The 27,616-nt window shown below is 38.2% G+C and overlaps 1 protein-coding gene across 2 annotated transcripts in view; it reads right to left on the minus strand.

Moving 5' to 3' along the window:
• PIEZO2 (piezo type mechanosensitive ion channel component 2) overlaps window positions 1-27,616 on the minus strand; it is a 294,412-nt gene that overhangs the window by 143,887 nt on the left and 122,909 nt on the right. For both annotated transcript variants that reach the window (XM_050321408.1, XM_050321398.1), the window contains exon 4: window positions 10,956-10,998. In XM_050321408.1, the coding sequence (XP_050177365.1) occupies window positions 10,956-10,998 (43 nt within the window). The remainder of the gene's footprint in view (window positions 1-10,955; window positions 10,999-27,616) is intronic.

The following is a 27,616-nucleotide window of genomic DNA, read 5'->3' on the forward strand; positions in this document are numbered from 1 at the left end:
ACAGTCACTCGATTCATTCTCATAGTGCAGAAATCAGGCCAGCATGTGAGAGACAAGGTAGCTTAACATCATTCCCCTTTTAAGACTGAAATGGAATTACATTATTAGTGTTGCAAAAGAGTCCTTCACAGCTTAAATATCACTTTGATATTTAAGTGATTACAGTTTCCAAAGCTTTACCAGGGATCCAGTGTTTTCCTAAAGTTTCACCTGACTGTGAGAGTCACCAACTTTTCCTTACAAAGGAAATACACATATCCATTTTCAGCCCTTGCAGCTATGAAGAAAAGCTGTGAAACACGAAGCAACTTCACGCTTAAAGGTTAGAAACCAAGATAAAAGAATAATTTTAAATCATTCATCTTTGAAGCTATTCATGATTATTCTTGGCACACAAGTTTTATTTATTTTTTACTTTAAATTTGACAACGGCAGAAAAGTCATAAAAATATTTTACTTAATATATCTTTACATCTGTAAAAGAAGTAATTAACGTAGCAAGCAAAAAGAAAAATTATTTTTGTTTCTTGCTAAACAACATTACAAACTGAAATATACATATCTTTGGTATCTTCATCTGAGTGTATTCTGTACCAAACACCTCTTTATAGTGCAAAATTTGAACTTCTATTTTGATCCAAATTGCTCTAGTGGACCTATTTTAAAACTAGAAGCATGGAACAAGCCCATGTTAATACCTGTTTTGTTCTGGCCTATCAAATTATTCCATTTCCCAAAAACTATCCACAGGGTTGGAAGCATTGGAAAGTAGCTTTATAAAAGTATTTGGCTTGGCTTCTAAATACACCTTTGCTCTAGTGTTAGAGAAACACCACGATGTATGTAAGCAACCTTCAGCCATGCTGATAGATATCTAAGTTTCAGGTTTGTTTGAAGGACTTCTCCGAGTGGGGTATATTTCAAAGTATATTTTCTTCTTAAAGAAAAAGAGTTGAAACAGGTATTAACGCTACAACATGAAGCCATGTAAAAGGTCAGTTCCCCAGGGTGTGGTTTAAGGAAAAAAAAATAACCATAAAGTTTCTATAACCCTTAACTACAGTACAACTCAAGAAGTTTTACATGAATTCTCCCTAGTAGTGTTTTCTATTTAAAATTTTACACAAGCACGAATGAAGAAAGCTTAATGTAGTAAAAGTATTATTATATTAGGACTGATATATTAGGAAGCAGGAGACAAAAACAAGACTATTTTCAGCAAAAGTGGATCTATTTTGACAAAAAAAAAAGGGGGGGACTAGTGGATTTCTGGATTTTAGAATAGTTCTGAAAGAAAAATAGATTTGGGCAGCACTTTCAATCAGTAGTACAGTGTTGATTCAGTTAAGTTCCCAGCACTTGCAACAGATTGCATATAAAATGTTCAACATTCATAAGGATTCTTGAGTTACAAACCCAACTCCTGAAGTGATTCATGCACTCGAAAGATGTTACTTTGATGCTTTTAAACAGTTCAGAATGTTAAATTCTTTGATTTTTAATTTACCCAAAATCCAGTTCCCTTTTAAATAGAAAAATACTCTTCACTACACTTTTGCCAAACTCAGCAAATTGACCAAAATATGCTTAGGATTAAACAGTCTTGATATCACTTCAAGTCTCTGCAAGACAAAGTCTCTAGGAAAAAAAAGTGGGGAACCCTCCTATTCATAAAGCATCTCGTAATTAATAACACTTTTGCGTTTCTCATCTACACACAGTTAAATTTTAGATTTATCATAAGCACATCATGTGATTAAGAGATTCATTTGCCTCCAGGATGTTTGCACACCAGCTCTCTTGGTGGGCACACAGGAGGCTGAGCAGGAAGCAGGATTGTCATGCCATGAGTAAGTGGCTTCTTGAACTTCAGCCTACACAGGCAAAGGATTAAAACACAGTCCTTGCACAACTATGCTTTATTTGTATAACAAACAAGATGATTTTCCTCTGGACTACCTGGTGTGATGTTCACCTTGGATGTTTAATATCTGAATTCTCTCTAAGTTAGAGAATTTAGAACTCTCTAAATTCTTCTCTAAAATCTAGTTTGCATATTTATGCCATTAACAATGATTTTTTTGCCTTTGTTTCATAATGTTCCTCTCATGAAATATACCTTTGAAGTCTACTAAGTTGCTTATAAAATTAAGGGCCATGTGTTCAGACATCTAAAAAATTCACATTGCTGCTTTCAATGTTATTTAAAAAATATGTCAATGCAGCTTCAATCAACACAGAGGAAATACCTTTTTTGGCATATTACAGTGATGTACTCTAGAGAATAGCTATGATTACTGTAATTATTTTAGGTAGATATTGTTTATGTTATCATTAAGAAAACTGCTTAAGCAGAAAGATGAAAGTTAAAACCTAGAAAATCTCTTAAATCTGCTCAAAAAAAAAGAAGCTATTTTAGTGAATGTTTACATGTTTCATGATAGTTTTATCACTTTTTTTTTTTTTAATTAGGACAGCTTTGAGAAAATCCCATTAAGTAAGGAATCAATTAAGTGTTTTTAGCCATATGGTGATCATGTCCTGAAAAGCTTCTATAAATAAAGCCTCCTTGGTAAATCTTTCTTTACAGTTTCACAAGTGTGCAACACAAAGGCTACATAACCATCACTAGCAATAAATGTTAAATATTCTATGATATGATTGTGAAGAAGAGATATGTTTATTTTACAAAAGATGAGGGGAGGGAAGGGGAAGGTAAAGAAATGCTTCCTAATGTCCAGTCTAAACCTCCCATGACGGACACAGCTTTGAGCCATTCCATCGTGTCCTGTCACTGGATTCCAGGGAGAAAAGCTCAGCACCTCCTATCCATTTCCCCTCCTCAAGAAGCTGCAGAGAGCAATGAGGTCACTCCTCAGCCCCCTTATCTCACAGAATCACAGAATATGCTGAGCTGGAAGGAACCCACAAGGATCACTGAGTCCAACTCCTGGCCCTGCACCCATTCCCAAGAGCCACACCTTGTCCCTGAGAGTATTGCCCAAGCACTTCTTGAATTCTCTCAGGCTTGGTGCTGTGACCACTTCCCTGGGGAGCCTGTTCCAGTGCCCAACCACCCTCTGTGCTCAAGATGAGGACACACCAACACTGAATACAGCACAGTAATCACCTCTGTTGACCAGCTGGTCGTGCTGTGTTTGATGCAACAAGGAGGCAGTTTTTTCCCTCTTGTCTGCCAGGGCACAGTACTGGCTCCTATTGAATCTGCTGCCAACCAGCATCCCCAGGTCCCTTCCTACAGGTCAAAGAACAGAAAATAGTCCATATCTTGGAATAAGAAAAGGCTAATTAAATTCTAAGTAGGAGTTTTGGGCTTTAACTGTGACAGATGCTGTATTTGCACCTGGAGAGTAGGGTACTCGCTCACTCAACACAGAAAGTGTTAGTATAAACATTACCAAGATGTTGGGGAAAGAATAAACTGAACACAGCAAAAATGGCAACTTCAGGAGAGATGGAACCTCCCAGAAGTTCCTTCCATGACGACAACCAAACCACCCTGAAATGGGAGCGGCTGACCAGCTTTATGGTTATAGCCCAGGGCTGGATTTAAATGCAGAAATTCTTCATCGGCCACAGCTCTTAAGGAACCATGAAACACAAGTGGTAAATGGAATAATAGTTCAAAATGGGAGACTCATTAGTTCTATTCTCATTTCAGATTATTTTCACTCTAGGGGCAAGGGCAGCTGTCCTGAAATTATTTCCTTCTGATTGGGAACACCAGGGTTAGGTTACTTCACAGGCTACTATGACATGCCCAACATGGAGTATTTGGTAACGGGCAATCAGAAAGTGCCTGAGCACAATGGAGGGACTACACCCAGCAACATTAGAACACAGGATAAAGAGAGTACAATCTAAGAACTTAAACTGGTTAAAAATTAGCTTTAAATTGTTTCTATTTTCGTATTTTAATACTGACTAAAAGATTTCAGTTGACACAGTGTTGGGGAAAAAAAACAACTTAAGTTTTCTTCATATCCTTTTAAACAATGTTTTTTGTTCTTTGCAAATATAATCCAATTTTTATTTCGGCTTTCTCTGTAATTCAGACTTTTATTGGAAAGTCTCACTTTTTGTCAGAGCAGTGAAGAAAACTCAATTTAAGATAGAACCTCAGGCATGCAGTATATATCAAATGAAACTGAAAACACATTTCTTCCCCATTTCCCACGCTATAAACAAGATGAATACTTCAGCACACACATGCACAAATTCCACAGTCCTGGCCACCATGAAATAACAAAATGAGGGAAGCTTTGAAAATTAAACTAAAAAAACTCAGTCCCATTGTATTCCCAGGACTCAGCACGCTGTGCTGCCCTTTGCCTGGAGACAAGTGCATGCAGGTGAGAAGCCCCCTCATCTGCCCTTCATCACCCCATGAGAAAAGAAGTGCAGTGTTACAGCTGGAAGGATACAAATAAGCCCTTCTGATGTGGTCCTCTGCCTACAGATTACCTAGCAACTAGGTTTGGCAGCTTGGGTCTGAGATTGAGGTAGCAAGTAGCATGTTTGGTCCAGGTGAGAAAGGCGTGGAGAGCTCAATGTTGGTGCAGTGCCATGCTCCCGCTGGCATGCCTTCTGCAGTGCCACTGTCCCTGGAGCTGCAGCCTTTGTGTCTCTCATAGAATCATAAAATCATAGAATAGATCTGGGTCTGAGGATGAGACCTCCAATGATCATCAAGTTCAGCCCAGATCCAGACTCTAATTACCATATCATGGTATCACTAAGAAGCCATGTCCAATCTCTGTTACAAGCAAACTTCCAGGGATGGTGAATCCACCACCTCTCTGGGCAGGCCGTTCCAATGCCTGCTTAAGCTAAGATCGATGAAGGTTAAAACCTAGAAAATATATATTTATAACATTCAAAGAAAATATATAATTGTAATCACTGTAGAATAAATTCATATTCATTAATTCTTACAAAAATATGATGGGCATCATATATTAAGAATAGAAAGCATAAACAAATCATCGATTACTCTAATTTCTCTGCTATAAAGCAGTTAAAGGATGGTGTGCTGTAGAAGAGAATCCTGACAAAGTAAGGGGGCATGCCTGGGCACTGAAAAACTAAACATTTGCTTAAGTTTGTGGGACAGGAGACCAAGAGAATTGTAGAGACTAATGCAGCTAATTTTTTCCAAAATGGTGAAAAGAGGTGCCTTGCAAGGCTTTCCCATGTCCTTTGATTGCACCACTGCACCAATTTTTTTCCCTTTCTTTCCAGATTCAAGTTGTTCAGTATTTAAACTTCACTCTTTCTTTTGAAATAACCTCTCAAGGATCAGACCATGCAACCTCATGCAGCCCTTGGCTGAGGCAATGCTCCCAAAATTATGTCAATGGGAGCCTTGCCCAGGAAAGGACTATAGGATTCAGCCGTATGTGAAGAAAGGGCTTGAAATTATGGACCATGGTATCAGGATAAGACTTATATTTCAAATATATATTTATTCTTTTCACTAAATCACCAGAGAGTGTGGGGAGAAGTGGGGAATGTCACTGTAGAAAACCATATGGTATCTAGATTTCCAAGCCAGAATTGTGTATAATAAATATTTATAGAATCCAGTGATATTCTCTTCTTTCTGTTTATTCCTTACATGTCACCCAGAGAAACTCTGGCCAAGCACCAATCAAATATCCAAGCAAGTTACAGGCAATCTAAGCATGGGGAAAGAGAGAAAACAGATCACTAGTAGGCTCATAATTAGCAACCTAAACCTGGAAGGAGGTGCTTGGGAAGTGCTTCTGATGCGTCTGGATTCCAGCCCTCACCACATGTCATGAGTGGTTTCAGAAATTGAGTTCTCAGTCTCTGCAAGGGGTAGGGAAGACATACACAGTATTTTTGGCTAGACTGAGCAGGGGCATATGTGGAGCAGCTGCAAAAGCAGACATCCGTCTGCTCTCAGAGACCAACATAGGAACAAAACGCATCTCAGTGATGACAGCTAACTTGCTCTTGGTGTCTACTGGGTAAGCTCTGTCTCTCTATCTGCAGCATGCAGGGATGTTGTGTTTATTTTGCTCCAGACAGGAACAGTGCAGTGTCCTATTTATTGCCTTGTGCTTAGAAGAGTAGCTGAAGGAGCTACTGAGGTACACAGAAGATCTGGGACATATCTTAATAGGAGGCAATCTTCTTATCCAAGGTCTAGCCTTGACAACATAGAAATCTTTAGGTCTTTTCCTCTTTCCTCAGCAGTCTTATTCCCTTCCCTGCTCCTACCTTCTTTCCCAGTGTGAGAGCTACCAATCTGCAACTACCCTTTCATTTTTCAGGAATAGTAAAAGGATTTAAAAAAGCATAACAAGCCCAATACACAATACTTTACTAATAGGGGCAGCTTTCACTGTCAGTCACCTTCAGCACCAATTTAGACAGTACCTGGGATGTTATTTGTTGCACATTCTACATAGATGTTGTTGTTATACAAAGTATGGTCTTATATGGCTCTTATTAACATTATGTAGAGTGGAAGTCACCTACTTTTGCATATATATATATATAGATAACTTCACTGCATACCACAAAAATAACAATAATTTCAGAATCAGATTGGAGATATCAATCAAAGTTGTATCTTCAATATGGAAAGCTCTTCCATTTTTTATAATTACAATTTACTATGAAATTGGTACTCAAAAGTTCCTTTCTCTGTGTCACTGAAACAGCTATTTACTATGAAAAACATACTTACCGACTTTTGCCAAAAATGTAATAACCACACATCTGTTATTCTTCAAACATATATTTTCTAAAACAGTTGGTATTTACTTAACATATAATAACAGTCATTAAATCATTCTTAAGTCTGTTTTGTGGAACTGTAATGTAAAGCATTACACATATAAGAGAAACACCACGGGAACAAATGTAAAAAGGGAATATGAGTGTTGTTAGTAGCTGAGTAGTTACTAGTCACATTAGAAACTACAACTCAGAGAAGCAAAGCAAGAGGAAGACTGGAAGTCTGGCAACCCCGCAGGAGAATGAGTTTTAAGAGATCCAGTGCCTTCCATTTAAAGTTTTAAAATTATTAGATCATTTATAGGTCAACAAATATGTAATAACAGAAGACATTTCTGTAATAATTATTGAATCTACTAATCAAGGGCATAAGCTTCATCACTTTGTGGCTCAAATTAGAGAAATCTAGGTGTTTAAAGAAGTCCTTCTTTTGGTTTTGATTTTCAGCACCGTGGCAGTATTTCCACAGCTGCATCTCCCCAGTACTGGCTGTGGCTCGTTCCAGGCTCTGCATTGCAAGCCTCACCCCAACCATGAGCTGGAAAGTCACTACTGACTGCATTACAGAATAAGACCAGCTCCGTGACTGACCTGATCCTCTTTAGAATTTTAACAGGCTTTGTTCATTAAGCTCTTCTAATTGCTGGTGTAGCCAGGAAACAAGCACAGTCACTGTTAATTGTTCATAACTATTTCACTTGAGATTTCAAGTGAGCCTCCTAGCACCAGGAAGAGAGGAAATGGCCTCAAGCTGAGCCAGGGGAGGTTCAAGTTGGACATCAGGAAGAATTTCTTCACTGAAAGGGTGGTTAACCATGGGAAAGGGCTGCCCAGGGAAGCTGTAGAGTCATTATCCCTGGAAGTGCTCAAGAAACAACTGGATGTGGCAATTAATGCTGTGGTTTAGTTGACATGAAGGTGTTTTCTCAAAGATGAACTTGGAGGTCTTTTCCAATCTTAATGATTTTAAGATTCTAAGATATACAGTGGGTCCTGAATGTGACTGAAAATATCTTAGGCCTGTGAGATGAACAATGCCTTTTCACACATATTTTTAGTCATTTTTGGAACAAAGTATGACTTTGTTCAAAATGAACAGTCTGCTTTACAGACATTTTTATGTGTATGTGGGTGCCATTTAAACAAGCCCCAATAATGAAAAATAATTCCCATGTTAACATTTGCAAAAAAAAGCCATCTTATCCACAAATCTACTTTTTTTGGCTTAATAAAGGTTATTAAAGAAACCATTAAGGTGCCAGCCTGCTTGACATGAAGGTATCACTCATGCTTAGCGTTTTTGCTGAGCTTTTTTATTTCTTGTAGGACAGTACTATATAAGCTAGTATTTCCCATAATTCTTAAAATGTGTCCACAATTTTCTTCAGAAAATACAGTCAGGGACTGCAGTCTATATTATCTTGGACAAAGGTGATGACTACCATAGTATGTTACAATTAGCTAATTTGTAATGTCTTGAAAAACAATCAATAATATAAAGGCTTTCATTTAAATCTATCAAACCCACATTTACCCTTTTAATTGAAAAGCTCTTAACTACAGTCATTTCCTGGATACAAAGCTACTTTACTCAAGCTCCAGCATTTTTAATTTCCCTCGCACTGAAAAGCAGCATCCTCAGCTCACAAGTAATGCTTACATAAAAGCCTCACAGCCAGATCTCCTGGTGCCACAATGTTTTTCAGGATATGAAGACAAAAGCAATGTAAGCACTCTACTACTGCAGAATAAACACCATGTAGCCACAAAGGAGTGGTGACATCACCTGTAAATTATTTGGGCTTAATTTTCTGCAATGTAAACTGACTGTCCATATCTCCTGTTCCTCAACCCTCTCTAAAAAGTTTGTTGAGAAGAACATTTTATATGAATCTTCCAATTTTAAAGAAAAGATTATTCCTCCTTAGGACATTACTTAATGTCTTCCCTTTTGCATAACTAAAAATCTTGCTTCCTCCTGAATGAGAATGTTACTCGAACAACACATTCAAATGTTACTGATATTCCACAGCTAACTCAGGTGTGCATAAGTCAACTGCTTGCAAAGAATATGTTTTTAAATAGCAAAGTGTGTTGCTGCTGCTTCTTTTCCTGGAGCTGATACAAATAACATAAGAACAGCTGTACTAGATCAGAGCTAACACAGAGGTGGCCCACTATCCTGTCTCTATCAGTGGCCAAAAATGGATTCCTACTGAAAAGAGTAAGATTAGGGAAAACACGTAGTGACACATACCCAGAATAATCTCTCAGGTCTGAGAGATCTGCAGACCTGGAATTTCTACTTCCATGACTGCATGTTAAGCATAATTCCATCAATTAAGTGTTACATATAGCAATGTGTATCCCTTTGTTTACTTTGGAATTTATTCCTTAAGATATAAAAAATACTTACCTTAAGCAATAACATAAAATATGATATTAAGCAAATATTGTTATAAAGGAGTCCACACTGAACTTTTTGTATGTGTTACTCATTAATCTTTTAGTCAACCAACTTGAGAAGTTGTGGATACCTTGTCTCTGGAATTGTTCAAGGCCGGTTTTGATGGGGCTCTGAACAACCTGATGCAGTGAAAGGTGGCTCTGCCCATGGCAGAAGGGTTGAAACTGGATGATGTTTAAGGTTCCTTCCATTCTATGATTCTATAATATATCCATGTCATAAAAAAGCTTGTGTTGAAAATACAGGTAAGTCGATGAATATTAATTTCAAAACTTCATTGTTCTGTGTGAAGGACTTTATCTTTCTTTTTTTCTCTTTGCTGATTCTCTGAAAAAGCTGGTAAGAGAACATACTTGCTTCTGTGATTATGGCAAGCCATGTGCATTCAAATCTTCACCCCATCTGTGCTAACTAACGTGCTGCTTCAAATCAAGTTACTCCAGGATGACAATCAGTCTCTCAAGGTGCAGAAGTGACATTTGAAAGCCTTTCTGCTTTTCAAACTAGAGTGTAATAATAGGATCTGCACAGTAATCTCTTCTACATACTTGCCTCCTCTGAGACAGGCTTCTCAGCTGTAATTTATTCTATCAAGAATTCTTCATCTTTCATACGGTACATTGCATATACCAGCATCATGGGTTGCTGCATATACACAGCTATCATGGGTTCTGCTTTCTTGCTTTGAAACAGCTTACAAGTTAGAAGTTGCCATCACAAACTTCTAATAAACTCAGCTAAAAAAATATTGACCATTTTCTGTTGTCACTTTCAAACCACAGACCCAAGGTATCAATTCATTCTAGCACTCCTCAAAACCTCTTTTATTTTCTATTCTGATGGAGACAAGTAGGACCAACAGGTGCTAATTCATAATTTGGGTGATGAGAGAATCAACAGTTTACCACAGTGCCCTTCAGACATGTTTGATATCTCGCTGAATGAAACACTCGTCAAGGTACCAAATTAAATGTAACTTGAGAAAAAAACACCATCTGTGAAAAATAACCCTTCAAAGGTATCAAACTTACCCCTGAGAATGTGTAATTTTCAGTAATATAAAAAACTTTGTTCAAGTGGAGGGCAGATTCTTTTGCTTACCACGTGTGGAAAAATAAACGTGACATTGAGTATCTGAATCCCAACATCAGATCACTCTTTACTGAGTTTGGCCTAGTTTAATTTATAAGACAGACATATGTTTGTGGTATGATGACCTAGTGGTTAAGCTTTTCTACAAGAAATTTTTGCACTTGAGGAATTTTGCATATCGAATTTTCCTGTGATGACGAATAGCTCTCTGCCATCTTTGGACCTCTTTCAACTTCATTTACTTTTGTCAAAAGTTTTGTGGAAAAAATAAAATGAGTGAGAGCAGTATTTTCATTCATAAGTAAGACGTGTGCCCAAATGGTGTGTCCCTTTTCTTAATAATAGCATGCTGTATAGTTTGCAACAAAAAAACACCACAAGCCAAGTTCATACAATGAATAAATTACTTCAGATTGACTGGGGAAAGAGAAGAGGACACAAACAGAGAAGCTGAACACATATGTGCGATGACACTGCATGACTTCCTTTCTAAATTTGAGGTCATTGATACATTCAATCAACTAAAATAAATAATTCTGCAAATTCACCCATGCAGTTTTTCTTCCTTTACTTTTTGCACTGGCAAGGAAATAAATTTATGGCTTACCTTTCAAACCCAATCTGTCGTAATGTTTTCTCCCATGTTGAACCTATACAAAGAGAAAAAAAAAACAAACACTCTCAGTGAAGAACTTTTTTTGTATGAACACTCTTACTCTTCTCCTTTCCTTGTGCAGCTGGGATCATAAGGAGATTTTTTCACCCCTACAGAAGTACTTGTAAATAACATCTGTTTTCCCCCGAGTGAAGAACTGTTGAGAGAGGCTACCACCGGGTGACATAACTGTGTGGAGGGCTATCAGCATATACAACTCCTTTACATTGCAAAGCAGATAGTCACTGCTGCAGTTCACTGCAATTCCAAGGGTGGTCCGCTCTGCTAGAGCAATGTGATCTGTTCTCGACTCCTGAAAGTGCTGAGTTGGCATCTCGCATCACGCACTCTTCACATTTCAGCTTTTCATTTTACTGTAGTGTTTGCATGATTCCTGCTGAAAGCTTTACAGCTCCTTGTGAAATCCAGGCCTTTTAGTTTTAAGCAAAAACATGAAGATGAATTTCTGCTTTATTGTTTAACCTTTCATACTCACAAAAACAGCTGCAATGGAGTCTTTCTCAAAACGATCAAGGGCTCAACCCCGCAAACTACTCAAAGGCACAGACTCATTCAACAAATTGTCCTCAAGATTTCTGATGCACTTAATACAGATTTCACCTAGATTTTCTCCAAAATAACTCCTTCCACACTCCAAGTATAAGGTGAGCAGTTTTCAGCGCTTGGCAGGTTTTCTTGCTGGTTGCCAGTCTCTTTTTTTTTCCAACCATTATTTGGTCATTATAAGTACAGGCTACTAAGTGCAAAAATATCTCAAGTCATGCAGGTCTGAAGGCAAATATGTAGGAGGACATGAAGCTGGGTCAGAGTTTGTTTTCTGCCTTTTTATACTCCTGTGGGAAACACAACAGAGCTGCATGCCGTGTAAGCAACTGCAATTCTTTTTGAATGATTCATCTGAATCATTCACTGAAATCTCAAAATCAGAGAAGAGACAATAATTCCAGAGCCTGATGCATTCCATCACATAAAGGGAAACTAGTAAAATTTAAAAAGGTCCCTGTGAGTGACATGGAGTAGCACCACAGAAACTCAGAGATAAGGAGCAATGTCACCAAGTAGTGAGAAGTACTGAGAAAAAGTGGAAATACACGAAGGAAAGCAACTTTGTCTGACTTAAATCAGGAGAATTTCAGGATTAAATGCAAATTGTGCAACATGTTCTTATACACAGACGATAACAAAATCATGGACTAGATTCTTTCTACAGACAATCCAAGTCCTACTTGACGAATTGGTATGGAGAAGAATGGTGACATAATACTATCAATCAGAAAAACCTTTGCATATGTATCCCTTAACATCACTAACTTTCCATTCTGTTAAAGGAGTCAATGACCTGCCATATCTGTAGTATAGTATTTATCTCTAATCTGTAAAATGTTAAATATTTGTCTAAGACCTAGTAAATGCTTTGAACTTGGGACATTTCCTGATAATCCAGATAAGCATCTAAAAACTCAGCGTCTAAGAAATTTTGGGTTTGAGTGGTTTTTTCTTGTTTTGGTTTGGTTTTTTGCTTGGGTTTTTTGTGTCTTTGTTTGTGGGTTTTTTTTTAGGGTGGTGTGGGTTTTTTTTGACATACCAACTGAAATCTTACTACTCCATTGACTAAACTTTGCAGCTTAGTCCAAGGAGAATGTGTTAAATTTCTAATATAATGATACAATTTCTGTGCACAACACTATATAGCATCCGTCTGGTTTGTACATCACAGTCTAAGCAAATAAAAATCAAAATTAATAAAACCTAAAAAGTTAATTTCCTCATAAGCCTATGTTATTCAAAGCTTCCTTCACAGTTCCTAACTGAAGTCTGAAGATTTGATGAGCGCTGAAGTAAAGAAATATCAACTTCTTAAAGCACAGGCTGGTACTGGCATCTTTAGCCAGGGTTTCTATGCTTTCCACTGTTGTGTATATTAGTGTATGAATTTTTTACCCCATGACTGGCTATACTTCAGTTATATGATATATAGAGAGTCCTACTGAAGAGAGAGAGGGAGAGAGAAAGAAAGAGAAACGGAAAAGGCAAAAGAGAAAAGGGAATTGGTCTCCATTGGTTTAAAATAATCTTTTGGCTGCAGCTGCCTACCAGAATGCATGTGACTCCTCTGAAGCAAAGCTTGCCAAGAATACAACTAACATATCACATTAAAAACAAAACAAAACAAAAAAACCAACCACATCTTTTTCTATAGAGTCTTATTTTAAAATGTTTATGATCTAAACATTCAGTTTTAAGTCTTGCCAATTCCATTCACCATAGTATCAACTTCTACACTACACTAACAGCCAAGAGTAAATACCCTGGGGTAACAGCAGCACTGGAAAGAATAATGCTATTAAAAGTCTAGAAATCCTATTATTTTATTTAAACCTTATACATTTCTTCCAAAACATTAAACAAGATTTGAGTCACGTAACTCCCATTAAAATAAAAAATGGACTTATTCAAGACATAAGGACTTGATCCTGCTCCCAAAGAAATCAATATGAATTTGGCTATTCAATTCAGTCTTTCTCTCTGCTGGGACTGTGGAAAATATTCACCTGTTGACTTTCAGAATCAATCAACTGCTACACTTGAGTTGCTAATTTAATTTGGCTTCCCTTTGCTTTCTGCTTTTTACCACCACATCAAAAATACTCTAACTGTTTATAAGAATGTCTTAATCTGGTACCCATGTAATTAAGCTTTTGTTCCAAATATTTGCCCCAGACCATTCCCATTTATTCCAAAGATTCTGTTTCACATTAACAGCACTAGCTTTAAAATTCTTGAAGAAGATGAACCATAATGCAATTCCAGAATTACTGCTCACATTTAATAGGAACAATGGTAAAATGCACATCATGTACCCATATGCACTCAATGAAATCCTAGCATGAGAATGAAAGTATAAGAATATGAAATTTAATAAGATAAAATTAAAAACATCTTTCCGAAATTCACACTTGTCTTCATTGACAGGTAGGTTTTCATTCACATGGCAGTTTCCGTATTTGGTTTGGTTTGATTACAACTCTCTGCTTACTGTGAACTTACTATGAGTGAGAAGACTCACAGCCCACTGCTAGGTTGCTCACCTTTACAGACTATGAAGTTGCTTAGCTGTTGAAGTGCACTGGTGGGAATAGGGAAAAACACTGAACAACATATCCATAGAATCACAGAATAGTGGAATACCAGGTCAGAAGGGACCTCTAGGGTAATCCAGTCCAGCTTTTCTTGGCAAAAGCATGGCTAGCACCCTGTTTAGCTGAATTTTAAAAGTGACCAACATTGGTGAAAACACAGGGTGATTTTCATCCATTCCTGGAGGTTGCACAGTTATTCACTTTGAGCCATATCATGCCCTATCTACCAGTACAGCATAGCAGAAATATGTGCCTCCTATGCCATCCTCGTTCAGGTATGCATGAAGGTCCCTGCTGATCCTGAGGTCCCTGTGACTGTGTGCAGTGGTTACCCACAGCCTGCTGCCTTCTCACTTCTTCAGAGTTAGTGGCTACTTTAAGAACTACATGGCTGTGTCTGGCTCTGCTCTTCAGGCTTTCTAACAGTAAGAATAATAATTCTTGCATTCTTTTCTCACTGTGATCTGACACAAGGACCAGAGGTGAAAATATGGCTTTACTGAACCAAAAGGCATTGTTTGACATTCTTCAGTAAGTATCAAGTGAGACTGTCAGAACTCAAGTATACAATTGGAATAATATGAAGATCTCCAAAGACTGGAATACCTGTAAATTCCATTGACTCAAAAAGACTTTTTCTGGAGCCTGTCAATGGGGTAACACAGAGAGTCACCCAGACTCTATTGAAGGAAGTATCGAGGCACCAGGCATACCATAGTCACACTAAGCTCATCAGAGTTACAGGCAGGAGTGATCTATATAAACATGTTATGATATATTAGAAACTATTCTTGGAATAGTTACTGTAATAGTAACTGATCTCTAACACTTTGAAGGAAAGAAGTTTTAGAGGAAGAGCTCAATTTGCAATGGTCAAAATATTACTATTAATTTCAAAATTTTTATCTGAAGCCTATGACACTTACCAGTATACCATGAAAAATAAAAAAGGGGGAAAAAACCTTTTCACATATTTATTCAAGAGATACAAAGCAGCAATATAGAATACTCCAGAAATTGAAAGAAACACTCCATTAAAAGTTTCCATTGCAGGTGTCACTTGCCTCTGTTTCTCAAAAAAACAGAGAACAGGGCAGAAGTTCTCAGAGTCCAGCCCAGCTAGGCTACTGGGGACTCAAATATCTTGAATGCACACCTTAAAGCTCTCAACAAATCGCTTGTCCTGCTACAGTTTATTTTTCAGTAGAGACACACATACTATATAAAACATTTGAGGGTTTGTAGGCTATTTTCAATGGATTGGAAAACATTGCTCTGCTGTATATTCTTCTTCATCACCTTAGTACTTACTAACAAGTAACTAATAAGTATTACTAACTAGCTGAAATGTAAAAACATTGATAAAATGTTGATAAAAACTGCCATATTTGGATCATCTTGGTTTCATCAGCTTGATACATTAACAGTCTTTCCAATTGTTTTTTCCTAGTAGAAAACTTGTAACTTCTTCCAAACAAACAAAAAAATTATGTTTTTTCAGAAATCCTACCTTATTTTCCTTTTTAACTAATATAAACCCAGAGGTTTTATGAAGCCAAATAGTAGTTTTGACTACAGAAATACATGTGGCATAGGAAAGCACTTTTTCTTACTTGCTGCACTGTACCATAGAGGCATTGTTAACACTTATTTACCTATACATTGCAAATCCAATAGTTAGTTACATAAAACGTGATGCACAGAAATACTAATTTCTCTTATGTGAAGTGGCAGCAGTCAGTGCTGCCATGGCATTTAGCATTTATCTGTCTATTTTGAGAAATAAATCTCTCTTAAAATTCCTCTTCTCTTGATTCAAGCTACCTAGGCTGCATCCTGCACTCATCACTTTGTAATTTTATCATCAGAGTCTATCATCTGGGATAATTATATGACTTTCTTAATAGGGCATGTTACTATTCTACTGCGTCCATGCCAATGTTTTGATTCAGAACTGGAGAGTATTTCTTGGGCAAACCTCTAACTGTGCTCTGGTTTGCACAAGCCAGTGATCTTAGAGTGCACAAACTGGATTCCTTCCACATGAAACTAAGCCACAGCTCACAGACAAAACTGCCGTGCTTCAGTTGCTAGCGGGCATTTGGTCTGCGTGACCAGAGCAGAGCTGTTCCACAGTAAACCCCACTCAAACCATCAAAACACGGCAGCCAGGGACTCTGCAACAAATGCCTCACTCTTATCACACTGTGCTGCTTGCTAAGGCAGGTGCAGCTCACTCCACCACTCCCAGTGCCCGTCCTGGAGTGTTCCAAGAAAAGCTTTCCAGTTACAGTCACCTTGATGGATGAAGGGGCAGGTCAGGGTGCTCATCCTTAAGATTGTTTTCTGGGCTGTATCTCACCCGCTGCACTGAGCCTTTCTACTGCCCTGAGAGTACAGAGTTGGACTGGATGCTAAGCACTGTCACACTCCCTATAAAACACCAGGGAGCCAGCTCTGTAAGGCACAAGAGCAGAGTATTTAATTTTTAAAACAACTTCTCAAGGGGAAGAAAGAAGGGAAAATCTGGGCTGTTATGGTTTGCTGTGAACGCTGAAGAGACTAAAACCACAAGTAGAGTCAAAGCTTAAGGTCAGTCTGGGATTCTGTCTAGATAAAGAAAGTGATTGCTGAATACATACCAAGAAAGAGGTCATATCAAGAAGAAATATCAGATTTTGCAAGTCTTCACTTGCCTTCCACTCATACCAGCTTTCAACAGATTTTTGACTGAATAAAGAGTACAAATTTGATCCCTCCACAATAATGTCATGGGAAAGATTTACTGTGTATTTTCTCCTGCGAGTAAAATAATAAATTATTATCATGAGATACAGAAATTGCTTTCCTATTAAAAAAGAAAACTTGACTCATTCCATGTTAACCGGAAAAAAAAAATCATCATCAAAAACACTACTTCTCCTCTAAGGAGATTTTAATGAGTGGGAACTTTTACTAATAAAATGAGCAGATGAAAAATATAGAACAAAGTGCAATAGTAATGACACCATATTTGTGTGTGTGCACAGAGATGCATATTGCTTTAAAATGAGTATTAAGAAGACAATGGATATGATAAAGTGATTAACAGCTGTATGTGACAGTCACCTCTTCCAGCCTGTGACTTCCCTGGGAACTCTGGGCATCCAGAAGGGTCATCAAAGCTCCCACTAATAAGTTGGGACCCTAAAAGCAACTGCTTCACAGGCCTTATCCATATTCTGGAGGTTTTGGGTTGGTTTGAAACACTCCAAAATGCACCTGGGACATAATTGATCCAGCATCTTGCCAGAGACAGGGGCAGATCCCAGCTCACTTTTCATGGTGGTAAAACCAATGTCTCTGAGTCTGACACATAGTCCACAGAAATAACTGGAAAGATTTGCATTGAGTTAATAGGGTTTGACAGTTTGCAGAAATGGGAAAAAAAATAGCAGTAAGGAACAGTAAAAAGCCAAAATCTGTTCTTATACATGAAGATGACCTGCTAATTAAACAGCAAGTTAAGAGATGTGTGGAAAAAATAATAACTTGGAAAAGGAAAATTTGGGAAAGTACACACTACATTTGTTCTTCCATGACAGATTTGTTTAAAATTATACAGAAGTAATAAACCAAATTTAAATTGTCTGAATCACTTCACATATTTTTTGAATCAGATTTTTCACAAGGATGACAGGTTCCATAGGTTTTGTAAGAATCATGACTTCTTTTGTCTGCTTAGATATAGTATATCGGAAACACTTAAGGCAACCTTCCCCTGTAAAACATGCATGCTTAAAACCACTCTTATTTTAATCTCATTTAATTTCAAATTTATTTTCTCAATGAGGCAGCAAAACCCAAAGCACTAGAATATCCTTGGGGAATGTATTTCAGATGAAACTTGATATAGCTAGTTAATGGAAAGTGCTTTTTTGTTGTTTTTTAATCTTTTATTTATCTATTAGTTTGCTGTAATGGTTGGTTAGTGGGTTTTATTTCCAAAGTTGCTGCAGATCTGAATTCATTCTGCCATCTCTTACTTTTCTTTTTGAAATAGAACTGTTCCCCTTTCCCTCTTATGGCAGACCACTACAAAAATGGATGAGAAAAAGGACACAACATGCAAAGTAGAACTTTGTAGGTTACCAGCACAGAATCCCATTGTGGGAATAAAGGAGGACACAATCAGATGGTCCCCAGATACGATCAATCTCTTATTCTTTTTTACAGCAGCAAACAGCGTTGGGCTCTGAGGAACAGCCTTGAAGGAAGGCAACTTTTCCTGTTGCAATGGGGGATGTCAACCTTAAGTCAGAGAGTGATTGAGCTTAAGAGCATCAAAGTTCTGCTCCAGACCTTCTGAAAAGAGGGCCAAATAATAACTAAATGGGCCTTTTTTCAAAGATGAATGACAGCCTTTACTTTGGCTTTCAAAGGAAAACTTGTAGTAAGTTTTATTTTTCATAAATCTGAAGAAAATAAGATTTTTCTCCCTTTTAGTTGGCTGAGAAATTGACTCCTACCCCAAGCAACTCTGCTTTTGTCTGCTAAAGAGTATCTTAGAGACAAGATTTTAACCTCAGAGTGTAACTGACAGGCATCCTTCCAATTTCTAGAGCTACCCTCTGCTTAGTTTTATTGTAATATAATATACTGTTATGAATAATAACATCGACCTAGTTTTCCTGCAGTGCTGAATGTGCATGGCATACCAGTGCAAGGAATTTGCTTTTCATTGTCTCATTTTCTCTTTTTGTCTCATCTGAAGAAGGGGAGGTGGGCAAATGTTTCTTTGCAAACTTTGCAGCACAGACGTCTGGGAAAGGAGAGATAAGTAGGAAGTGTGTCTACTGCAGCACGTCCATATACAAGAAATTTTGGATGAGATAAAAAAGGATAGGAAACTATGAAAACTTGCACAGAAAGAGGAGGGATACTATGATGACAAAAACATCATTCCAGTGGTGTTATCTGTGACACCACTAACATAATCCACAGCATGTAAACTGTGCCTTTTCTCTCAAGTCGTTGTCTGGTTTTTTAACATAGATTTTTCTAAAGCTAATAGAGAACCACTTCATTCACATGATTACCCTCGCAGATTAAGGAAACACTTGCATAGTATGATGAAGACAGCAATTTGTTGCATAAGGTCCTGCCCATATTCACATTTTCCAGGAAAAAAACCTCACCCAAACAAGTTGTTTCAGCAACTAAAATGACACAAGATACAAAGACCTGAAGTACTGTGTGAAGGACGTTACCCAAAATAAACTTTAGAAAACTGGCTTGAGATGTGTACAACCTTAGCAAACCACCTTCCACAGAAGCAGAAATCAGGACTTGAAAACTTTTCTGTCTGCATGCCATCAAGAGAAGGCAGTAGTGACTGTACCAGGCAGCAAGACATTTGGGGCATGAAAGCTTACTCCCAGAGATTTCTTCAGAGGAGAAATTAGGATCCACAAGGATGTGCTCCTCTGGGCAGTACTGTGAAGCAGGCATGCAGACTCAAATGATCAGGATAGGGCAATGATACTAGCAGATGTTATTTTTCCTCCCTAGTAAATTAGCCAGTTCAGCTGACAAGTATAAAGCATGTGTTCACTGAACAAAGGGTTTCTCTTGATTTCATTTTCTTTGTCTTTGCAGAGCTTACAGTTCTGTAATTTCACTCAATTTTTCACAAAGCTCTAGTCTGTGAGATCAGAATGGAGAAAGCTCTTCTGCCTTCCAGCTCCCATTTCTCTCAGAGTTAGCTGACTCTGTAGCTATAAAGCTGCTCAGGGAAAACAAAACAGGCAAAAAAAAATGGGGCAAACAGTAGGCAGTGGGGTGCCAGTTGCAGACTCAGCCCAGTTCTTTACTTCCAGACATGGGTGTTTTTAAAACACTGCTGCCACTGGGTGAGGAGCCCATACAGAAAAGAGGGTGACAGAGAGGAGTTTGGTCAACAAAAACTGGTAAGACACACCAACAGCAGAGACACCACACACCCACACCCACACCTCTCCTTTCCAACTCACAAGCATGCAACTTTGGCATCCCCTTCAAACCAGGAGAGATGAGAATCATGCACTTTGCCTGCTGCAAGTCGGTCCTCTGCACACCTGGAACATCTGCTGGATTTCACTACCACGTGCAGCGAACAAGAGCCACAGGTAAGTATTACTGATCTGTGCTTTGTTCAAGTGCTCATGACCTCTGGAATAGCAATGGTCAAGCCATTAGAAGTGCCCAGACAGATTCCGTAGGGTTCCACTGCTATGTGATTGGTTTTAGTTTCGCCTCTAATAGACTGCAGGTTTGCATCCAGTGTACCAGCAAATCATTTCCCAACACTTAATTAGTTTTCATTAGTATGCCACAAATAGCATGAGCAGTATCAACAAATTAAAGGAATCACTAGGTTGCCTAGTAATTTCCGGTTTTAAAAGCGCTCCATGCCTTTTATCTTGTGTGCTTCAAATAGTTTACAAATAGTTTGCTCTTTCTACAGTTACTGGCTTTATTAGGAGCATTAGGAGTAATTTCTCCCCATTTACTTTACTTGGCTAAATCTAAGCCAAAAAAAAATCAGTAAAAGCGCTGAAACTTTTGCCATTCTCACAAGTTATTAGATGACAAGAGTATTTTCACACTTATTTGAAGTGTGGTTATTTTGTCCTCACTGCAATGTGTTTTATTTAAGTGCTTCATTAGGGTATTAACAGAGTCATACCTTTTGAGTAAACACTGAAGCTAACGATGAGAGGTAATAATTTCCTACTCCGTAGAGATTTTTATGCCACAGAAATAATGAGCAGTTTAGACGTGTGACTCTCAAATGCATTCTTAAATCAGGTATTTTATTTATTCACGTGCTGCTTCATTGCCTTTAGAAGTGATATTACATCAGGCCTAATACAAAAAGAACAAACACTTTAGTGTTTGCTTCTTTTCAAAGATACATGGCCAACAACAGCAATGCTTCAGAGCTAGTGCCAGTTGTTAAGTGTTTCCCGTCCAAGCCAAGCAGAGCTGAAGAACTGGAAGGTCCCACAGTGGGATCAGCATATCAAGTGATGAAGCACAGGTGCAATATTAGAGAATAAACAGTTTATAAAGCATCTTCATGGGTGTATTAAAAAACTTACTGGAAATAGTCTTGTTGTGTTCAAAATAATACACGAAAAAATTTTAGAGTTCAATATAATGCATCTGAAGGATATTGGCCCAATTTCTTACTGTCTCATCTCAAATGTTTCTCTGCATCAATTTTAGAAAACTAATATACTGAATATACAAATCTGGGCATCCTGGTAACATTTTCCACAAAGCATAATGGCTGTTAAAATTTATTGTCTTTGCCAGCTGGCAAAGTATATTTTATGTGGTTGCAAATGTGAGCTATTCACAGCAGTGAGGGACACTGTACCTGTTACATGCTGAAATAAAAACAAAGACACAGAGGAGAGAAAAAAATTACGTTTGATAGGAAAATGGGCTCGAAAGTATAAAAGGTATAGATTTCTAACAAAGTCATACATAAAAACATTGATTTCTATTGGAAAGAGATATGTGTAAAATTCTGCATTAAAACTAAGATTATTTTTGATCTAAAATAATCTAAACTTCTTTAAATCACCTTTTCTCTGAAGTGAACTCTTTGAAGACACTTTGTGTGCCAGAAAATAATATTCACAGTCTGAAATCTGCACATCACCCTTTCTAACTAGTATTTTGGAAAGGAAATTCAGTGGTGGAAATAACTATAAAAAAAATTATATACCAACACTTTGGTACATTTTGGTTTTTACAGTCAGTGAATGTAAAGTAGTAAGACTTCACCTGGGGTCTCAATAATATTTCATCCAGCTTTAAAGATTATATTTTCTAGGGTGGATTTCCTTGAGTTTTTACACCTTTGACATCATCACCATATCTGCATAGGACAGAAGGACAAAATGATGCCTAACTGGCAGTGAGCTCCAGAGAAAAGGGTAGAGAGCTCCATGTACTATTAACAAAGCACATGGAGATGCAAGAGGGGCTCACTTCAAAAGGATGCTGCAACTGTTTTGCTCCCAGATGTTTGCCTTATGACAGCTGGTCCCGAAAATAAGGCTGCAAAGCAGATGATATTGAAACACAATCGTGATCTCACCCCTCATACCACCCCAGAGAAAACCAAGCTGTAGCATCAGCCACATCTATCCATAGCCAGGTATGTACCCAGTGGCATATCAGTGGTTTGGAGGCAAGCAGTTCCAGGCTGAAAGCATTTCCCATTTCTCCCTATTCAGAACTCCAGCGCAAGAAGTCACTTATGGAGGCTCTCCCCGCTGTCGATGCAGCTGCCCTTGGACTGAACTGGGCAGTCATAACAGGAGGGTAAACTCTCCCTGGCAGGTACACAATCCATCCTCACTGCAAAGTAAAATCATCATCTAAGGATAGTACGAAATGCTAAAACCCAAAGGTTTAGCTCATACGGCCATTCACTAATAATTTTCTTAGTGTTCCTCATGCAAATTTAATAACACATGTCTCCATGAGTCTTGTTTAAAGGGTTATTGTAGATATGCTAATCTGAAAAAATGTACTTTGTTCCTACAGTTGAGAACGTATGAGATTTATAGTGCTTCAGCAAAGTCTTGGCTGGCAACAGTCAGCCTGGGATATATCTAAGCATCAGCTTTTATAAACAGCCTATGCATTGTCCACTGTTGCAGTGTAAATCAAGCATGAAAACTACTCCCAGAGATGAAGCTAATTTGAGTATCCTCATTGACAGAACAGAAAACTGTATCACCAGGGCAAACACTCAGAAAATTGAAACTACAGGAACTACATGCCTTTAAGTAGATGTGGAACATGTAATCCCTTCAGAGGATTCAGAAATCTGTAATCTCACAAGGACCAATAAAATCTGCATAGATTTTTGGGGTTTAAGTGTCAATATTATAATCATGTCATTCATCCTTAGCAAATAGCAAAATACAATAAAGGAGTTAGTGGATGGTTTAGCAAATATTCAATACAGCAAAGCTTTCAAGCTACTGGTCAGACTAGAAAAGTTGGAAGCAAAAGCAAATATGACTTGACAGATATTGGACGTCTCTGGGAAACACTCCCTGACTGCTGCTGCATTTTGCTAAATGTTAATTTTACTACCAACTGTGTACACCAGAAAAGGCACCCAAAAAAGCAGCAAATGCCACTGCCCAACCTAATGGGACAAATTTTATGATTCAAACATTTGGGCTTTTTACAAGGGGGAAACCTGTTCACTATTAAAACTTTACTCAAATTCCCCTCACATCTTCTAGAATTTGAGTGAATCACACTGCTAATAAAAGAAGCAAGTCTTTACTGCTACTGTTATTTGCCTTTTATAGAAAAATAATGACATGTCAGTGGCCACATCTTCAACCCACAGAAGAGTGAACTGCACTCCCTCTTCTCCCCCAGTAACCCTCAGCCCACCCTAATATTCTACCTCTATAGTGGGAGGGAAAATTTGGACTCTTCATGACCCTTGCTTCAAGCACTAATCATACCAAAAACTCAATAAAGCCCAAATTTCTGAGGAAAGCAAGGCCAGTTTTTGGGAGGAAAAACATGGGAACTCCGAGAGTAGTCCATGAAGGTCAAAGGAAATCCCTCATGCCATTAAGGTTGAATGCGCAGGTAGACAGAGGAGACATTTATTTTATACATCCCAGTTCTCCACGTCTTTCCAAGAACAAAGATGACTAGGTCAAAGTCCCTGCACTAGGTCAGCCACACCACCCAGTATTCACTGCAGCTGTGGAAAAGGAGCTGTATTCAAACTGCTCAAAGAATTTTACTTCTCTCTCAGGATGTAAAAACTGGCCACTCTAGTTTAAGGGGGGAAAAAAGCTAACCCAAAAACTTAAAAACTACTTATGTACCACTCTCCTCCCCCCAAAAAAAAAAATAAAAAAGGAGAAGAAGCAACCTTACAGGTTATTAATCTGACTTATTTTCTCGTCAGGCATTTCACATTACGTGAGATTTTAAAGCAATTTCTACCTTTAAGCAAATACTGCTCAATTCAAAATCATGTACAGAATTAAGAATTAATTCATGAGAGAGATTTTAGACTCTGCCTAGATTTTTTCCTATTAGTGCCTCATAACAAATTCATTGTTGAATTAGTAATACATCTGCCAAACCTAGTAAGCAATTACAGCTAATACTTATAAAACAAATTACTGCTCCACTTCAGAAGGCGAATAGCAGAAGCTTGGCATGAGGTTCTAATTACCTACTCAATGTGAGTCATGCCAAAACCGGTGGGACAAATCACATCTTAACTACTAATGTGACCCTACTGAATACAGCTTCCCTGCATCGCTGCACCAGTCCTGAGAGCAGAGCCCCCAGCAGGATTTGTACAGATGCAACAGCTGAACCACCAGCACAAAAAGTCAAAGGGTCTCAACTGCCAAATGAGAACAAATGCAACAAGCCAGCCCAAGTGATGCAGCTGAGGGAGTCAAACCCCTACTAGAAATAACCATCATCTTCTTTCCTATACCATAGTGAAGAAATAAATACACACAGATAAAAAATTATACCAGCACTCCATACTGAGCTAAGATATGAAAAACCTGACCAAAAAAAGAATGACTTTTGGTCGATAGGTTTTTCATACATCAACTATGGACCCTGAAAGATGCTACACACCTCTACCTCCTACTAGCTCAGTTTTGGCAGTGAAACAGAGATGGACTGACACTGGAGATTAGGTTTTATGAAAAACCTGTTAAATAATTCAGGGCTTTATCTCTTGCACAGCTGCTCTTCCACAGTTTTCATGGAATGATCTGGGGGCTGTAAGCAGAATTAGCCTTTAGATTTGAGAGGCAAATGTAACTTTCTACTACATTGTATGATGAAAAGTATGCATTAAAAGCAATACAAATACTGGATTTCACAGGAGACAACACAAAATTAGAAGTATTAAAAGGAAAATAAAGAGTCACTTTAATATGTTTCTATCTCACACTTCAAAGGGAAGCCACGAAACAAATCCTGCACTCTGATTTATGAACAAGCTCATGAGAGATCTACATGATTTTCCTCAAGACATCTTGTATTTTGTGCATTCCTATGCCAAGAATTCAATTCCCTCAATTTACTTTCTAAATCCAAGGAAGATATCTTTTCTGGCGGATTTGCTGGCATCAGCACTAAGGGCTAGGCAAAGGTGAGATCCAGCTGAGGAGGATGTAAAAAAACACAGAAGTACACAGACAGTGATTATCTTGAAAAATCTGCAATCCAGACAGGATACAAAAGCTGAAGGAGATGTTAAGATTCAGTACATCAGGAAAGGTTAGGAGAAAAGGAGGTTCTAGGCTGTATTGAGCTGGGGCACAATACTGAATCATGATGTTCAGTAATGCGCTTCTGCACCTCGGATCTTTCCTCGGATGGGCGGAGGTTTCTCTTTACGTAGTTCAAAAGTGACAGAGACACTGTTCCTCTCCTCTTGTATCAGGCCCAATAAACCTACACATTTCTTAAATACTTTCTCTTGTTCCTTCCTCTTTTAAGAAGGCCTAACAAAATGGCTGTGGATGATGGCTGTATCCTGGAGGAGCTCCTCTGGCTTGACTGCAAATCTTATACAAAGTAAAAGTATTAAAAATAATGACTTCTTGATTTACTGTATATTGTATCTCCCTCTCTCCATCCTATTTTCACCATTAGTACTGAAAGTCACTGAAAAAGAGAAATTTTTTCACCGCTGTTTCCAAGTGCCTCGAAACCTGACAGCTGGAACCTCTGTGTATGCCTAAAACGTATGAGAGCTTCTGGCTGTTAGAAATGTCCTGAGAACTTTTGGAGCGAGCTGCTGGTGTGCATGCAAGAAATGTATATTTGCCAAGCAGTGATATCAGGATTTTGAGAGTCAAATTACTACCAAAACAGCTTTTTATTTTTATTTCATTTTCAAGAGATTCTTTCACTGTCAAAACACAGGGGCCACAAAAACACTCAGGTCAAATGTTCATGTGACAGATGTGTTAGCAATGGCATTTGCACTTCTGCAAGAGGTGTGAATTTTGGGAGACCTCCTGCTGATCTCGGGAAGCAGGAATGAGAAATGCAAGCAAAAGGAGAAAAACAAAGTATTCAATTAATGCAGCAAGTCAGATATCTGCAGCCAAAGGATGAGGGAGGGTCCCGGGATACATGTAGTGCTGCAAGAGGAAATGCGCTTCAGAAGAAATCCAAGTACAACATACAAGATATGTTGGGCTAAGTGAACACAGATGGAGCTAATGACTGCCACTTCCATGGAGATTGACTTATAATAGGCATATGGATAAAGCAATTAGCCAGTTAAGAAAATGACATTAGATGACAAGTAGCAACAACGGTACAATGTTACACAGAAGGAACTGATTTTACGGTAGATAGAAAAGGAAACTATCACCTGGTTTCCATGGATTCAGGCTGCTGAACAAATGGACCCTGCTGTACTCTGTACATCCTCTTATGCTTGTCACTACACTGTGAACCCACTGCAGCGAATGAACACGAATGTGGAAAATGTTCCTCTGTCAAGGTTTGTATTTGATAAAAGCCAAATAAGTTGAGAAAGGCCAATTAACTGCCTGATTGATGGACTGGAAACTGACCCTGGTCAAAGAAGCTTCTGTTTAAGAACAAGCAGCCTCTGCATCAGAAGCATAATAGATCCACAGCTGAGAACATCTGCAGATAGATATGTATTTCAGGTAAAGGTCCATAATGTTTATTCATGACATTAAATTTTTAAATAATTGTTATCTTACTGCTTTACTTTTTTATGTTTCAGTGTAAGTCTTTTGGAGTCTTACTTCCTTATAAGCTTTTGCACTGGTGAAATAGAATACTTTCTTCTAAAAAAAACAGTCAGCAAGAGAGAGAACCAGGACATGATAAATTGAAGAAAAGGTTTCCAAGAAGATCCCTGAGATAACTCAATGAAATCTGCTCCTGAAGGCACCAATAGAAGAATCAGCGTAAGAAAACAGGTTAGAATGTAGATCACTGGCTCATTAATTTTTTTTCAGTAAAAAATGAACACTCACATTGAGAAGTTTCCTCCCACAGGCTGGCAGGCAAGACATGCTCAGGACCACAGGATGAAAAAGCTGTCTATGCAAGGAAACTTGAAAATCTTTGTCTCCCAGCAACTGCTGAACCTCTTTTGACCTAAGAAGTTTTAACTCTCCATGGTAAACACACGTTATTCTTCAACTGAACGCATTCTTCCATCACTTGAATGTACTTTCACAGCCATGATGACATTTGCTGACGAAATCCAGTCTAACTTATTAAGAGTTTGAGTATTGACTTAAGACCAGGGATGATACCTGATTCTGATTATGTCATTTGTATGAGAGGATATTAGACTTTTGCTTTTGAACACAGTCTTAGCTGTCACTCTGTTGAAAAAAACCT

This window comes from Myiozetetes cayanensis, unplaced genomic scaffold (assembly GCF_022539395.1).
Source record: "Myiozetetes cayanensis isolate MyiCay16 unplaced genomic scaffold, myiCay2020 scf1, whole genome shotgun sequence".
In the NCBI taxonomy this organism is placed as follows: Eukaryota; Metazoa; Chordata; class Aves; order Passeriformes; family Tyrannidae; genus Myiozetetes; species Myiozetetes cayanensis.